The sequence below is a fragment of the Muntiacus reevesi genome, chromosome 15 (assembly GCF_963930625.1).
Source record: "Muntiacus reevesi chromosome 15, mMunRee1.1, whole genome shotgun sequence".
Classification (NCBI taxonomy): Eukaryota; Metazoa; Chordata; class Mammalia; order Artiodactyla; family Cervidae; genus Muntiacus; species Muntiacus reevesi.
This window is the reverse complement of record NC_089263.1, coordinates 51,399,989-51,415,825: the sequence shown is the minus strand read 5'-3', so window position 1 is coordinate 51,415,825 and position 15,837 is coordinate 51,399,989. Positions and strand designations below refer to the sequence as shown.

The following is a 15,837-nucleotide window of genomic DNA, read 5'->3' as shown; positions in this document are numbered from 1 at the left end:
AAAGTGACATAACCAGAGTCCAAATCTGGACCCAGGCAATCTGGTTTCAGAATGTAGTCATTTTAACTGCCATACTCTTGCCTCTAATTGATAAGAAAATCAGTAGCTAAGAACTGATGATAAATAGAATCCAATGGTAATGTGATCACATAACACGAGTCACCTCAAAAGTCTGAAATTTTATTATTATTTTGTTTTCCTGGGTGAGAAATATCAATCCTGAATCAGGTCTTCCGGGATTTTCAAAAACTCTCTAGGGACAGGAATTCCTAGTACTTTTCAAAGAAGAGCTATAGAAAGCAGAGAGGGGGCCTGAAAACTTTGGAAGTGGAAGTGAAGAAACCCCAGGAGTCAATTTACAGGTATAATTTGAACTGGTTGTTGTTGGCAGAGAACACAGCTAACTTCATCAAAGACATCACCACTCTATGTTATCCCCAAGCTATGACTGCGTATAGTGTCACAGTAATGAAGGAACATCGGACTTATCTCACCCAAATGATAAAGGCCGGAAGTTCAGGAATGAGTCTGTCTTGGTCCTTTACACTCTTTACGGAGGAGCTTCTGCCACCTAGTGTTCGTGAAGGAAATGGCAAGAGTTTGGAACCACCAATCCTGTCCTTCCACAAGTCCAGAAAAGTTAGAACAGGTCGCTATGGCCATCTCACTTTTTCTCAAGTTATCTTCCCTCCAATGGGAATTAGAAAATATTTCATATTGCTAATTCTTGTGGATAACTTCAGTTCAGTTCGGTTCAGTCACTCAGTCGTGTCCGACTCTTTGCGACCCTGTGAATCGCAGCACGCCAGGCTTCCCTGTCCATCACCAACTCCCGGAGTTTACTCAAACTCATGTCTATCAAGTCGGTGATGCCATCCAGCCATCTCATCCTCTGTCGTCCCCTTCTCCTCCTGCCCCCAATCTCTCCCAGCATCAGGGTCTTTTCCAATGAGTCAACTCTTCGCATGAGGTGGCCAAAGTATTGGAGTTTCATCTTCAGCATCAGTCCTTCCAGTGAACACCCAGGTCTGATCTCCTTTAGGATGGACTGGTTGGATCTCCTTGCAGTCCAAGGGACTCTCAACAGTCTTCTCCAACACCACAGTGCAAAAGCATCAATTCTTCGGCGCTCAGCTTTCTTCACAGTCCAACTCTCACCTCCATACATGACCACTGGAAAAACCATAGCCTTGACTAGACGGACCTTTGTTGGCAAAGTAATGTCTCTGCTTTTTAATATGCTATCCAGGTTGGTCATAAATTTCCTTCCAAGGAGTAAGCGTCTTTTAACTTCATGGCTGCAGTCACCATCTGCAGTGATTTTGGAGCCCCAAAAAATAAAGTCTGACACTGCTTCCACTCTTTCCCCATCTATTTCTCATGAAGTGATGGGACCAGATGCCATGATCTTAGTTTTCTGAATGTTGAGCTTTAAGCCAACTTTTTCACTCTCATCTTTCACTTTCTTCAAGAGGCTTTTTAGTTCCTCTTCACTTTCTTCCATAAGGGTAGTGTCATCTGCATATCTGAGGTTATTGATATTTCTCCCGGCAATCTTGATTCCAGCTTGTGCTTCTTCCAGCCCAGTGTTTCTCATGATGTACTCTGCATATAAGTTAAATAAGCAGGGTGACAATGTACAGACTTGACGTACTCCTTTTCCTATTTGGATCCAGTCTGTTGTTCCATGTCCAGTTCTAACTTTTGCTTCCTGACCTGCATATAGGTTTCTCAAGAGGCAGGTCAGGTGGTCTGGTATTCCCATCTCTTTCAGAATTTTCCACAGTTTATTGTGATCCACACAGTCAAAGGATTTGGCATAGTCAATAAAGCAGAAATAGATGTTTTTTTGGAACTCTTGCTTTTTTGATGATCCAGCAGATGTTGGCAATTTGATCTCTGGTTCCTCTGCCTTTTCTAAAACCAGCTTGAATATCCAGAAGTTCATGGTTCACGTATTGCTGAAGCCTGGCTTGGAGAATTTTGAGCATCACTTCACTAGTGTGTGAGATGAGTGCAATTGTGCAGTAGTTTGAACGTTCTCTGGGATTGCCGTTTTTTGGGATTGGAATGAAAATGGACCTTTTCCAGTACTGTGGCCACTGCTGAGTTTTCCAAATTTGCTGGCATATTGAGTGCAGCACTTTCACAGCATCATCTTTCAGGATTTGAAATAGCTCACCTGGAATTCCATCACCTCCACTAGCTTTGTTCATAGTGATGCTTTCTAAGGCCCACCTGACTTCACATTCCAGGATGTCTGGGTCTAGGTGAGTGATCACATCATCATAGTGTGGATAACTTAAGCTACAACAAATTTCTTTTAAAATTTGACGCTGTCTGACATTTATCTTTAATTTTAGAATTTATAGCTTCAATTTGCCAACATCTGCTGGATCTGCAGTGGGTTGGCATTTCCTTCTTCAGGGAGCTTCCCTACCTAGGGATTGAGCCCTCGTCTCCTGCATTGCAGCAGGATACTTTACTGCTGAATGTGGGGAAGCCCAGTCTATGAAATTACCCAGCCCATAAAAACTACGTCCCTCATATTTCAGGGCCTCTTGCCTTCTGAGATGGCCCACACTCTGTCTGTGGGGTGTGTTTCTCCCAAGGCTGTTCTCATCTTTGAGATGGACATTCTATGGTATGTATAACTCTCTAAATAAATCCACTTCTTACCTAACACTTTTTGTCTTACTGAATTCTTTCTGTGATGACACATAAAGAACTTGAGCTTCATTAGGTCCTGAGATCAGATGTATGATCTCAATTAAAAGGCAGTGGGTTCAAGTCCCAATCTGAGTTGTGTGGTTTCAAGAGGAACTTACAACTGCCTTTGAAATCACAAGTTGGCCAACCTGGAGTCTTTCCTCCAAACCTCCTCCAGGGATGCTAGGCAGCGACTGGGAAAGGACTGTTTCAAAGACCTCACAGCTGTTGTTACACTCTTGTTAGGTTAACAGTGATACATAGAAAATCTTTTGGGCTGTATCTGGCAACAGTTTATATCATCAGAGTGTTGCTTTCCAACTCTGGAACCTGGATACTAGTCTTGAGATGTTGATAGAGGAATGTAAAGGAATGATATCCTTCTTAAAATAGAATAATGAGTTCTTGAAGATTTGAGAAAAAAGCATCTGAAGGCAAGTTTTCAGGTAGAAAGAGATGTCTGAATAGGTGGCGGCTGCACTTTTCTTCAGAGACTCACTTTCTTCTAGACGTTTTGTTGTGCCAATTATTTCTATCACCCTCATGCTGGCTTCCAGGAATATACATTTCTTTCTTCAAAGCCTGAACTCCTTGGTTCTCTTCAGTACTATGGAGCTGGATTTTTCAAAACATCTTTACTGGTGTAAACCATTGGGTGGAGATATCATGGATATAATTTTCTTCTTTAGCCTTTTTTGGGGTTACTGATTTCTTACTTATCTATGTATTATTTTTATAATCATCTTGAAAATCAGACTTTAGAAAATTCAAAAGAAAAACAGGCAAGTAATAAAAATATAGCTAAGCATACAAACAGCAGGTTTCTAATTTTACCATGCTGTTGGTTTTCCAAACGTTATTGTTTTTGAGGGCCTTACCAGAGCAGCTCACTTTTTCATTTTCAGTGGTACTACTTTTGATACCTTATATTATACCTCACTGCGAAAACAATGGGTGGACTATGGAACTGATGACTCTTTGAGGGTAAATAATCTAAGATATATCCTCAGGTAGATATCAGCATATGAAGAAATCACCTAGCTCCCCACCAACTTTCTCAGCTTCCTGGAGATAAAGTAAAAGGCTGCTGTCCCTCAGATCGAATTAAATTTGAAGTTAAAAGCTGCCCAGCTGAGCAGCTGGTGAACCCTGGGCCAGTTGGGTGGGTAGGAACTGTTAGTAAGGCATCAAGTTGTCAAGGTCAATTTCAAAACCTATGTGATTTTAACTTTTGATTTTAATAAAGGAAGATGGTAAGTTATAGATGTTTGCTTAGGCTGTTTAGTAATTGCTGTCGTTTTTACATTGAACTGCTTACCTTTCCTGCTTACTTATAGTGCATTACAATTATTGTCAAATAGCTATTATTAAATTGTTTAATATGCTCAACAAATACAGCTTTTTATGTGTCACAGTAGTCATCTTCTTATATAGCTTAGCTGTTTGTTCATACTCTAGGAATAAAACAGAACCTAGGATTCATGCCTGCGGTGGTGATCTTTCTCCTCCTCTTTGATGGGATCGGATCCAGTGACAATCTAGGTTAAATCAACCCTAGTAATTAGTAATGAAAAGCTACTTTGAAGGATAAATCTAAGGTCATTTATTAAGTTTTGGGTGGAGGGTAAAGTTTCTTTGAAGAGAAGTTGGAGATTTCTACTTATATGCTGGAGAAAGTGAAAGCCAAAGTCACTCAGTCATGTCCAACTCTATGTGACCCCATGGACTGTAGCCCACCAGGCTCCTCTGTCCATGGAATTCTCCAGGGGATCCTCCCAAACCAGGGATCAAACCCGGGTCTCCTGCATTGCATCTGAGCCACCAAAGAAGCCCATATGTTGGAGATTTCCCCTTAAATTTGCTTTGTTCTTTATCCCCCTTTGATGGAGGTAGGGTTTAAAAATAATTTCTGCTCTACCCTAGGTGTAGTTGTGGTTTGTGACATTCGGATTAAAAACATATTTTGATTATTCCCTCATACTTTTTGTCCCCCTCAGCATTCCAATTTCTCTAATAGTGTTTAAGGCTATAAAACTTTTTCCATACTCTTACCTTCACATTTTTGGATAATCTTGTTTACTTCATACTTTTTCACCCCTTTCCTAGTCACTATTTGGAGGCAATAGTGTCTTCAATTACCACCATAACAATAAAATATCTATTATCCTTAAATCCTAATCATCTGGGGTCCAGAAGGCATACTTAAATTTCACTACACATTAATTCCATTACCGATATGAACTACTGCTCAAATAATTTTTAAAAAGATCTGAAAAGTTCATTAGTAAGAGAGAATCTAGGAAACTTGCCTGTACATGAAAGAGGTAGAAAAAATGTTTTTTTTATTAGCATGTTCAAGGTAGTCAAGATGTTAACAAACATTTAAATCCTCACAACAACCCTGTGAGGTAGGTATGTCACTGTTTCGTGATAAGCTAGAATTATTCCAAATAAAGTGCAATTCAAAAAAATAAATCTGCATCAGGAATAATTTTGTTAATGGTATCATTTATGTATATGCTAATATTTGTGTTTCTGTATACTTTGATTCATGCAGTAAGATGTTTCCAGAAAATTATACTATAAATCAAACCCTATTTAAATACATGCGGAAACACTATTTAAATAAACTTTGGTGTGAATTTAAAAAAAAATAAAATAGATCACTACTTTGAGCATATACAATGAATATTCCTTTTTTACATATGATAAAAAGGCATACTCATCAATGTTGCACTTATATTTATTCATTCTTCAGTAAGTTATCTTAACATGGCACCAATGCAATGTAAGACTTAATTTATTGAATTAAACCTTAGCAATTTGGTAAATGGCAGTGAATTGTGATGCTGTGTAGAAATCTCCAAATATATTGCACTCAATCTCAACCCCAAACCTAGGGTCAACCACACTGAAAACACTAAAATAAATGATGATAGACTTCAAAAAGTATTTTCCCTTGAGAACATTACTTACTACTTTTCCTTTATATTGCAAAAGGAAGAGAGATCCTAAGTCTTTGAAAAGAAACATAACATTCTGATAACTACGCACTTGCGGGGATTTATACTTCAAATCAAAGAAAGTCTCATGGTATCAATTTACTATTATTAAGGCAGCACACAGATGTTACCCCCAAAATGTAAGTATTTTTTCCTCTGTGCCAATGTGACTTACTAGGAAGAGAAAGACAACTGACCTTGAACAACATGGGTTTGAACTGTGGGGGTCCACTTATACGGGTATTTTTTCAGTAAACATGCACTGTAGTACATGTAGTACATGATCCGAAGGTGTCTGAATCCAAGGATGTGGAACCACAGGTATGGAGGGAAAACTGTAAAGTTACATGGGGGAATTTTGACTGTTTGGGGAATCAGGGCCCTAGCCCCCAAGTTGTTCAAGAGTCAACTGTATTCTCAGGTACCCATTTTCTCTTAAGTACATGTTTAAAATACATTTCCATCATTCATTCAACATTAGTAAACATACAGTTTGCCTAACACTTTTTATAGCTGTCTTATCTGCAAAATAAATTTTTATTAGAGAACTTCTATTACATTTAAACATTAGTTATACAATTTGAGTAAAAATAAGCTTAATTAAGCTTGGAGCTTAGTTAACACTTAAAATCCACTGCTAGGTTTTTAATACTTTAGCAAGTGAAGTTATTTGCCATTATAAAGAAATAATTTAAGTTCAGAGAAACATTCTTACCAAAGTATTTTTAAAAAAATTGCTGCAGGGACATTAGGCAAGTCGGGTAAAATAGACTAAACCATCTCTAAGTTGTACATTCAAATCCAAACTAGATCCAATAGTGCACTTTGGATTATAATGAGGTAGGGCAAATAAATACAGTCAGGTATTTTGAACTGTTAAGTTTACATAAACTGAAAACTGATTTGTACCCAGGTTTTATTTGGATATCCAAAAGGAAAAATTGAGAATTCAAATGATGAATTATTTTCTCAGATTCAAAGACAGAACTATAAAAAACCTTTGTGGTACATATAAATAAAAAATACAAATGCTACAAGATATATTTTATTTCAACATAAAATATGCTTGTATAAAAATAACCTGGGATTAAGAAAAAAGAAATACAAACATTTTTGCATAGATTCTCTATATAAAACTTTTACCTGGGGCTAAACACTAGAAAATACACCTCTGAAACTAATATAGTTGAACTATTTCCTTGGATACCAAGTATATACAAAACAAAAGCCCTTCATCTGGGGGAGCATGGGCAGGAGGGAAAACAATATGATTTAGCATCAGTCTATATTTATTTCTCTGTTGCTCGAATATAAACCAATGATGACAAGAGGAGAAACTCTGGGGGTTTATTTAACAAAATTAAATTCACATTTCTGAGGCCATCATAGTGCATCCAATGTCCATCAATTTGAAAGGCTGCAGAATAATGATGTTCCTCTTTGTTAAACAATGTGGCACCTTCCAACAAATACCTGCAAATTAAATGACAAAGTGTGGCAGAAAATCACAGTACTTTGTTCTTACAAAAAACATTCCTTACATTCTTAACTAAGGAATAAGATTACTTGCATTCTGTTATCTGAAAAAAGACATTCATCTGTAAAAATCATGTACTATAATTGATAATTTGGAGTAAGACGTTTAAGAATTTTAAAAAATGATACATTTTTAAGGGCATTATTTTAATAGATTAACTCATGAACTGCATGGTTCTATTACATAAGAGAAAACACAAGAAATGTTTAAAGGCAAAAAATTAAAAGAACCCCTTATATCCTAATTTGGATTTTAATCTAACGATGACAGTAATATCTTATGTTTAAATGATCTCATACTATACACAACTTTGGCCTGAAATACAAGTAATGGCCAGCCAGTATTTACTATTTCCTAAGTCTCAGGTACTATCCTAAACACTTTAGACACTATCATCTCTGTTTTATAGATAAGAAAACTGATGTGTAAACTGGTTGCTACTGGATCAACGTCACATCGCTTGAAAGGCAGGGCTGGGATTTGAACCCAGTTCAGTCTATTCTATACTCTAAGTACCTAACTGCTATGTACACTGCCAGCAACTGACTCCCTGTAGTGTGTTCTGATCTTATTCAGGATACATAAATTTAGATAGCTTTTTTTTTAAACAATATGTATTTCCTTAAGGGCTAGTCAAAATCATGATAGAATAGTAGAAAAATATAAATGAAATTCTCTTATTAGTCTTGTAAAACAAACAAAAAGCACCTACTTGTGATCAGATAAATCCAAATAATAGGGGACATATGCCAGATCTTCAGATTTCCAATGCTGCATATTTAAGACAACAAAAGGGGGTGCCCCGTGGCAGAACACTCTTTGGGAAAATTCTCTTAAGCCACCACACCTAAAATTGAAAATAGGCATGAACTTTATTATACTTGAGACAAAGCTGCCTTTTATCACTCTGAGTTGTCTTTATCATTTAATTTCATAATAAGCATATTATCTATTTTAGGTATGGGAAAATTGTATGGCTGCATTAATACCTTATATGCTTAAGTCTCAGAGTTTATAAGTTGAGAGAGTCTATATATAAGAAAATGACATTTTTAAAACTCCAAGAAAAGCTAACTATGTTTATCTCAGCTTACAAAAGCATGTAGTCTTTTGAACTGATAGAAAAGCTTTTATTCAGAAAAAAGGTTTTCTTTCTCTAGGCTGGTTTCAAATGAGAATAATGGCAGAGAGGCAATAAGATGATTCTTACAGTCTTCTTTAGAAAGGATAAAAATTCCCTGATTGGTTCCTTTTGCCATTACAATGCAGCAGATTCTATTTTCCTAGTAGCACCAGGTATTAAGCATATGAATGAAAATAAAACAAATACAATTAAACAATAAAATCTCAGCTAACTGGAAGGTTCAGGGGACAGTATTTTGGTCAACAAACACTGACTAAACTAAGTTATCTGAAAACCATTTTGTTTCAGTATTTGTTGCAAAAATACACCTAGTTCACTTTCTGCACTTAAGTACAATTAACTGAAGGTATTTTATTCTTTCCTTCTTTTGTGATTAATTAGGTGTAAGATCATCCTTCTAAATATTAATTCTCCTTGTATAATACTGTAGATATAAAAATTAAGTGGCTGGGGTGAATATGTTCTGCCCCTTTGGATTTCCTTTTTCTTTTCTTTTTGTAACTAGGTTAAACTTTTTGGTTGTCATTTACTGCTTTCTCACTGACTCAATGGACATGAGTTTGAGTAAACTCCAGGAGTTGGTGATGGAAAGGGAGGCCTGGTGTGCTGCAGTCCATGGGGTTGCAAAGAGTCGGACACGACTGAGCGACTGAACTGAACTGAACATAAGTGAGGAGTACAGGAAAAAATCCAGTTAACTGAGGGTCCAGATTAGCTGGGTTCTGGTTAAGCAAGGTTTTATTGTACCTACTCAGGAGTGCGGGAAAAAAAAAGGCATTTGCTTTGTATTCATCAAGCAACTGCAGCACAGCATAAAATAGCATAGTAAACTAGAAGGTGTTAAGATTCCAAAAATATTAGGCTTCCTAAACATTTATGAGTTGCTGTTTTATAACAAGCATACCAGTCCAGGTTTCTTTATAAGAAACACAGAAATACTTTCAGCTTAAATGTCTATCATATACTCACCCATGCTCTTCACACAGTTCAATCCTGGAACAGAATAACTCATCCACAGCCAGTCGTATCAAGTTTCCATGTGGAATTTCTTGGGGAGGACTATAACAATTGCAAAACGCATGTAAGAAATGCTTCGGCATTCTACATGTAAATATAGTAAGTTGTTTCAGTTGCTAAGTCGTGTCCGACTCTGTAACCCCATGGGCTGCAGCCTTCCAGGCTGCTCTGTCCATGGGGTTTTCCAGGTTAGAATACTGGAGTGGGTAGATATTTCTTCTCCAGGGGATCTTCCTGTCCCAGGGATTGAACCCATGTCTTCTGCTTAGTGGGCGAGTTTTTTACCGCTGAGCTACCAGGAAAGCCCAAATATATTATGTGGATAACAAATTTTACAAGCCATTCATTATTAGTAAAGCACGTATAAAAGTATAACCTTTATTATTCATCTTTGTATTTCTTCTAGACAGTAGAGAAACCAGTTGAACTTAATAAACATTAATGCATGAAACTTTCTAAGAAACATTAAATATGTATGTGAACTGATCCTGAAACACACAGTTGTTACTTTAAAAATTTCTGAAAGGATTAAATACAGTGGATCCTGGTCCTGATGTAAGAAAGCAGGATCCAGAATTAGAAGAGCAGCTGATTAGTTACCTGACTCAATGTTAATGAGAGCCCCTGTTGGCCTCAGTTTCCTGATTTGTTAAAAAAAAAAGCAACTTTTCCTACATACTTCAGAGGTTGTTTTAAATACAGGATTGGAAAATACTAAAAAGTTATATAGAGTATAATGAAAAATATTTATTAAGAGAGGCACAAAATGCTAGTATTAATATAGGGCTGTAAATACTTCATTATAGTTTCAAAACATATGTAAAAGATACTAGTTTTTTTAAAAAAAACAAGGCAAATTTCTGAAGCACTTTTTTAAAGTCCATAATGATTTAACAGTAACAAGTTTTTCCCTGATGGAAGTTTCAAAATCAACATCATCCTATCAGCAATACAGCAAAATGGCCAAAGTGTATTTCAGAACAAGAGAAACATTGATTGGTAGTCTCTAAAAATAATAACAGATCTTCTGCTTTCCCATTATCCTAAATATAATATTATAATCTTAAACTAAATATGCTATACAGAAAAGGTGAATATAATAAGTTTGGGTATGTGAAGTACAATCCCACAGGGAACAATCTGTTAGGCAGTTTTTTTCCTGGACCTCAGGGCCAAGTATGCTTTCTGATAAAAATGTGTCTGGATCTGTTTTTCTGTCCTGTTTCCCACCATGCCCCCACCCCACCCCCCGCTCCCCCAACCTCCACACTGGCAATTATCCCTTTTCCAGCTCATGTGCCCTTGGGGCTTTAATGTTTCCCAACACTCCACTAGGGCTTGCCAGTTTGGCCTTCCTCCTTGTCATTTTACCAGCTTGAAGACCTTCCTTTTCTCCCCTCAGCAGGCTATCAGTACCTTTCTAGCCAATAAAAAATTTCCTTACATCTATATACTTTTCAGGTATTAATACTCCCAACTTTGGGATTCTGTCTCTAATTTTGCCCTGGCCATGACATGGAGTACTTCCAATCTTCCTGTTCAAGTAGAACTAGCCTACCTGACAGGGATCTATGCAGAGAGGGAAACATTTCAATATAGTATTACGTGTCGTTGGAGAGGTTAAATCTGTGACACAAGGAATTATCTTCCTAGCCATATTAGTAAATTCTGAGTGAGAGGAAAACATTGTGCATACTGAGTGGGTCATTATTTAGCAAGTGAAATAGTTATCAACTGGTTTTGTAAATCCTGAGATGTTTAGATATAACAGAAGAGTAATATTTTTTTTTATCATGGAACCCACTGAAGAGTCTTGCATTTGCCTGGTTGCTTTATATATATGCTATATATATATATGCTTTACATATTATATATATATGTTGTTGCACACAGGGTCTATACATTAAGAAGTACTTTGACTATACCTATCTATCTACCTATTTTCCTATCTATCTATATCATGCATTATAAGCATACTACTTTCGCTAAAAGTGACAAAACAGACTTGAGAGCAACTTACTTTATATTAATTGTGCGTTGCTGATCTTCCTGCACTCGAGTGGGGCATCGCCAGTTGGAACAGTAACTCTCTTGTATGGTTGACATGAGATTTTCAAGATTTTTTGTAAAATTATCATGTTCATTCCCAAACAAATCAATTATTAATGAAGCTTTATGAACTTCAGACTTGTACTGCTGTTTTTCCATCTTGTCCCAAATCCAAAGTAGCTTCACGGTTGTAAAACTGTAGGTGTCCATTAAATAAAGAAAACAGTCTACAAATTCTCTACCTAAATGAAGAGAGAGTTCCCGGGGGAAATTTTCATTTTCATTGAGAATGACATAGAGTAACATCAAGAATCCATCTATGGTGCAGGTATTTTTCAGTCTTATTTCAACATAGAGTGGTGTACAGGAGACTGCTTTGCGGCCAGCTTTGATAGTAAAAACACCTCCCCAAGGAAGAACAGGCCTCCAAAATGAGCGATCTTGGTTATAATTATTTTTAATTGATGCTTTGATCTCTTCAAACAGTGTCTTCATCCTGCATTTTAAAAGTTTAAGACAGTACTTGTAAATTTGTGACTTTATCTTTTAAATGCATGGTATATGTTTAAATGAAAATAAAGCTATCTAAAGATTAAATTAAGTTTGCTTAGACAGACTCCTAAAGGAACAAAAAGATTTTAAAACAATTCAAGCCATGAGCCATTTATTCAGGAATATGCATGGTCTCTGGAAAGACCATTTAAGAAGTTGTAACCTTTTTATGAAATACAGAATGGTCATTTGATGGGCCTTTTTATTAATTATCAGTTCAGTCGCTCAGTTGTGTCCGACTCTTTGCAACCCCATGGACTGCAGCATGCCGGGCTTCCCTGTCCATCACCAACTCCCAGAGCTTGCTCAAACTCATGTCCATCTAGTCGGTGATGCCATCCAACCAATTAGTATTGGTTATATTGCAGGTTTTATCACTGACAGAGGAAAACCTTGTAATGAAAAAATCCTAAATAAAAACAAAACTATTTAAAAGATACAGTCTAAATTTGGTTGAGTACATCTGTAATGTAAACCTCTTCCTCCAAAATATGAGCTGTGTTTCATTTTCTTGTTAATATGTATGGTCCCACTTATGAAACTGATATAATGGAATTCTTAGCTGGAGTATAGAGAAAGGCCAACTGGCTTTGAAAGACAACATATGAAGAGTACTCTAATCGTGAGAACTTAATTGTATTAGCACAGCTAATACAAAAATCATTTCTATGCACTTGGGGATTTTCACTTGCAATTTAGGACCACGCTGCATGCTAAGCTGCTTCAGTCGTGTCCAACTCTGTGCGACCCTATGGACTGTAGTCGGCCAGGCTCCTTGGTTCATGGGATTCTCCAGGCAAGAATATTGGAGTGGTTTGCGATGCCCTTCTCCAGGGGATCTTCCCAACCCAGGGATCGAATCTGGGTCTCTTACATCTCCTGCATTGGCAGGCAGGTTCTTTATCACTAGCGCCACCTGAGAAGGATCATGCCAGATATCCTATAATTTTAATTACAGAGGCCATGCTGGGACAATCTGATTCAGAACTTGGTTCATTTTCCTGATTCCTCTCTCTGCATGTTTTGGGAATGAACTGAGGTGTCCTCCTTATTTAAATGGGCACCTATCTTCCCCCCAACTTTGAGGATAAGTAACAGCTTGTTTTTAAAGTCATTGACAGTATTCTAATAAACATGTTGGTGTCATATGTATATAAAGCAAAATTGAAAAAAATTAAAGAATGAGGTCCTAATGAAACTGAATTGAAAAAAATTGCTTTGCTTTATTTGGAACAAACAAATGTCTAAACTAAAAACATCACAGGGTTTTCCAATATGTTTCATGTTTTTTGCATTTTCATGAAAACGGGAAGCATCTGAGGAAGAGGAAGACAGAAATTAGTGACTGAGGTCAGTGTCTTATTTTGATCATAGTTTCAAGTGCAACATCCTCCCAAGTACAATATAAACCCAATACTCAATGCTGCAGACCTATGTGTTTTGTATGGAAAATTAAGTTCAAATCTATTTTCTAACACCAGCAAACTAAAAATTCAGTTTTACCACACACACACAGTATTTCTGACTTGGGCAAGATACTGTGGACTCTAAAATATTCAACACTATATTTAGTCTGAAGTGTAGATGTTTATATATAGTTGCTAGCATGCTGGCTCCAGTCAACCACTTAGGAATAAGAGGGAGTGGCAAATTTAGAGCCAAGGAAACACAAACTCAGTTTCTGCTTAATGAAGAAGAAATGTTTCAGAGCATATTCTTTTAAAAAATCACAAGGTATTTAAATATTTAAAACATGAAAATAACGTTTCCTCATGGTTTGACTGATTTCTGTGGCATTTTAAAGAACTTTGTAGCAAGGTCATATGATTAAGAGCCTGAGTTCAGATTCTTAAATATTGCATTAGAAAGGAACTGTAAATTTCTGTAGTATTTTTTGCTAAATTATCTTTTAGTCATGACTAAATGAGTACTGCTCTGTAAAGCAAGCTGCACTCTAAGAGAATTAAACATATATTTTATAACTACATATATATATTTAAAAATATACACACACACACATAAAATGATTTCTCTAGCCTTTTTCTGGGGAAAACAAAAGGAGATAAAAGAGCATTGAAAGAACTAAAGGACACTTAGTCTAGCTTCTGCAGTACCGTGGTGATTTGTTCTAAAGTAAATTGCGATAAAAGCGACTAAAAAAGACCAGAAAATGTGCAAAGAACTTTACTTAAAATTGTCTTTTAAGTTTTCGCCACACTGTCAAAAAACATCGTTTCGTTAGACAATGATCTGCAAGTCCTGGAGAATTACTGGCTTTATTTTCCTGCCTCAATAGGCCCCCTAGTTTGGACAAACCAGGAAAACTCCCTAGACTTCTATTTCCTTGGCAAAAAACGACACCTTTTGCGGTCGTTTCCAAGGGTGACAATCTTTACTCCACGCTGGTCGTGAGGATCATACCATTTACCCAAAGCACTGAATGTCAGATACCCTAAGAGTTTGGGGGTCCTGCAGGTCCCCTCCCGAGTCAGCGCCCCCAAATAGTCGAGAAAGCGGCCCGCGGTCCGGCTCGCAGCAGCGCGGGGCTGGGTGTGCGGTGGGCTCCCACCTCCGCTCCGCCCACCCCGCCCCCGGCCGGCAGCTCCCGGGAAGGCCCGGCCCTGAAGGCTGGCCCTGGACTGCGGGTGGATCCCCGAACCCGGACCCGGTGAAGGGGCTGGGCATCCCCTACCCGCATTCGAGCAGTGGCTCCGCTGAGCGCCTGGGACTGCAGGTCATGGACGAGAGGGTCGGGCCGCGGAAGGCGTCCGGCCAGTCTCAGACCACCAGGAAGCCCACTCTTCGTACCTCCCCGGGGACCGAAAACCGCCGGTGCCGCCGCACCCGTCGCCGCCGCCGCTTGCTCATGGAGAGCCAGTGCCGCCGCCGCCGCCGCCGCCTCATTTACTAGCACCGCCGGCTGTTTCGGCCTCCCCCGGCGTGAGCGCTGGGCTCCGGGACGGCCTCCATCGCACCCGTCGCGGTGGGAGCCACAGCAGCTCCAGCGCCCAGGCCCGATCCGACCGGACCCACGGAGCCAGGACCGCGGGACGCGTAGCTTCTTATTACGGAGGAAGATTCGGCTTGACCTCCTCCCCCCTCCCCCCAACCCCTGGACCTAGTCTCCAGCTGCCTGACAACGCTGCTGCGCAGGCGCGAAGAGGGCCCTGCCAAATGTGCGTGTATAGAGTGTGTATACAGCAGCTGGATTCACCCAATGGGAACCAGGATCAGGTGCAGGGGGCGGGACCTCGCCGAAAGGGGCGGTGTTCCAGTGTTAGAAAGTGGGTGGGGCAGCCGGAAGTGGGCAGGGTTTGCACGGAGGCGGAGCTTCGTTGGCAAACCTGCTTGGTTTGTACCATTTTAGGACTTTATTTGATTTTGGTTTGCTTCTGCTTCTGGGCTTTTCAAGTTCTTAAGTCAAGAAATGAAAGCTTTGTTTTCTTTATAAGCTACAGTTATTCAAACTTTTGATTTAAGTATATATTTAAGGAAAATTGAGTTCGTGTGTTAAATACTATTTTTAGTGTTCAGGGTATTAATTGGCCAATCTGCTGTAATTTACAATGGACGTTAATAACATTTAAAGAAATTAGGGCTTCCCAGGTAGCGTGGTAAAGAATCCGCCTGTAAGTGCAGGAGACATCTAGTGATGAGGGTTCAATCCCTGGGTCGGGAAAATCCCCTGGAGAAAGAAATGGCAACCCACTCCTGTATTCTTGTCTGGAAAATTCCATGGACACAGAGAGGAGCCTGGTGGGCTATAATCTATGGGGTCACAAAGAGTCGGACACGGCTCAGCACGGACGCAAACATGGACATTCATA

General features: G+C 38.7%; 1 protein-coding gene across 3 annotated transcripts; it reads right to left on the bottom strand.

The window, feature by feature from the left end:
• Positions 1–5,030: 5,030 nt before the first annotated feature.
• Positions 5,031–15,137, bottom strand: C15H14orf28 (chromosome 15 C14orf28 homolog). Of its 3 annotated transcripts, none has more exons than XM_065906724.1 (5): positions 14,703–15,136; positions 11,430–11,954; positions 9,362–9,451; positions 7,961–8,095; positions 5,031–7,184 (listed from the first exon to the last, which is right to left on the bottom strand). In XM_065906724.1, exons 1-5 carry the CDS (start codon positions 14,747–14,749, stop codon positions 7,001–7,003), a joined length of 981 nt encoding a protein of 326 aa, XP_065762796.1. In that variant the 5' UTR covers positions 14,750–15,136; the 3' UTR covers positions 5,031–7,000. The 3 variants fall into 3 exon arrangements, with proteins under 3 accessions (XP_065762796.1, XP_065762797.1, XP_065762798.1); XM_065906725.1 differs by having other exon boundaries at positions 14,819–15,136; XM_065906726.1 differs by lacking the exon at positions 7,961–8,095 and having other exon boundaries at positions 14,703–15,137.
• Positions 15,138–15,837: the final 700 nt, after the last annotated feature.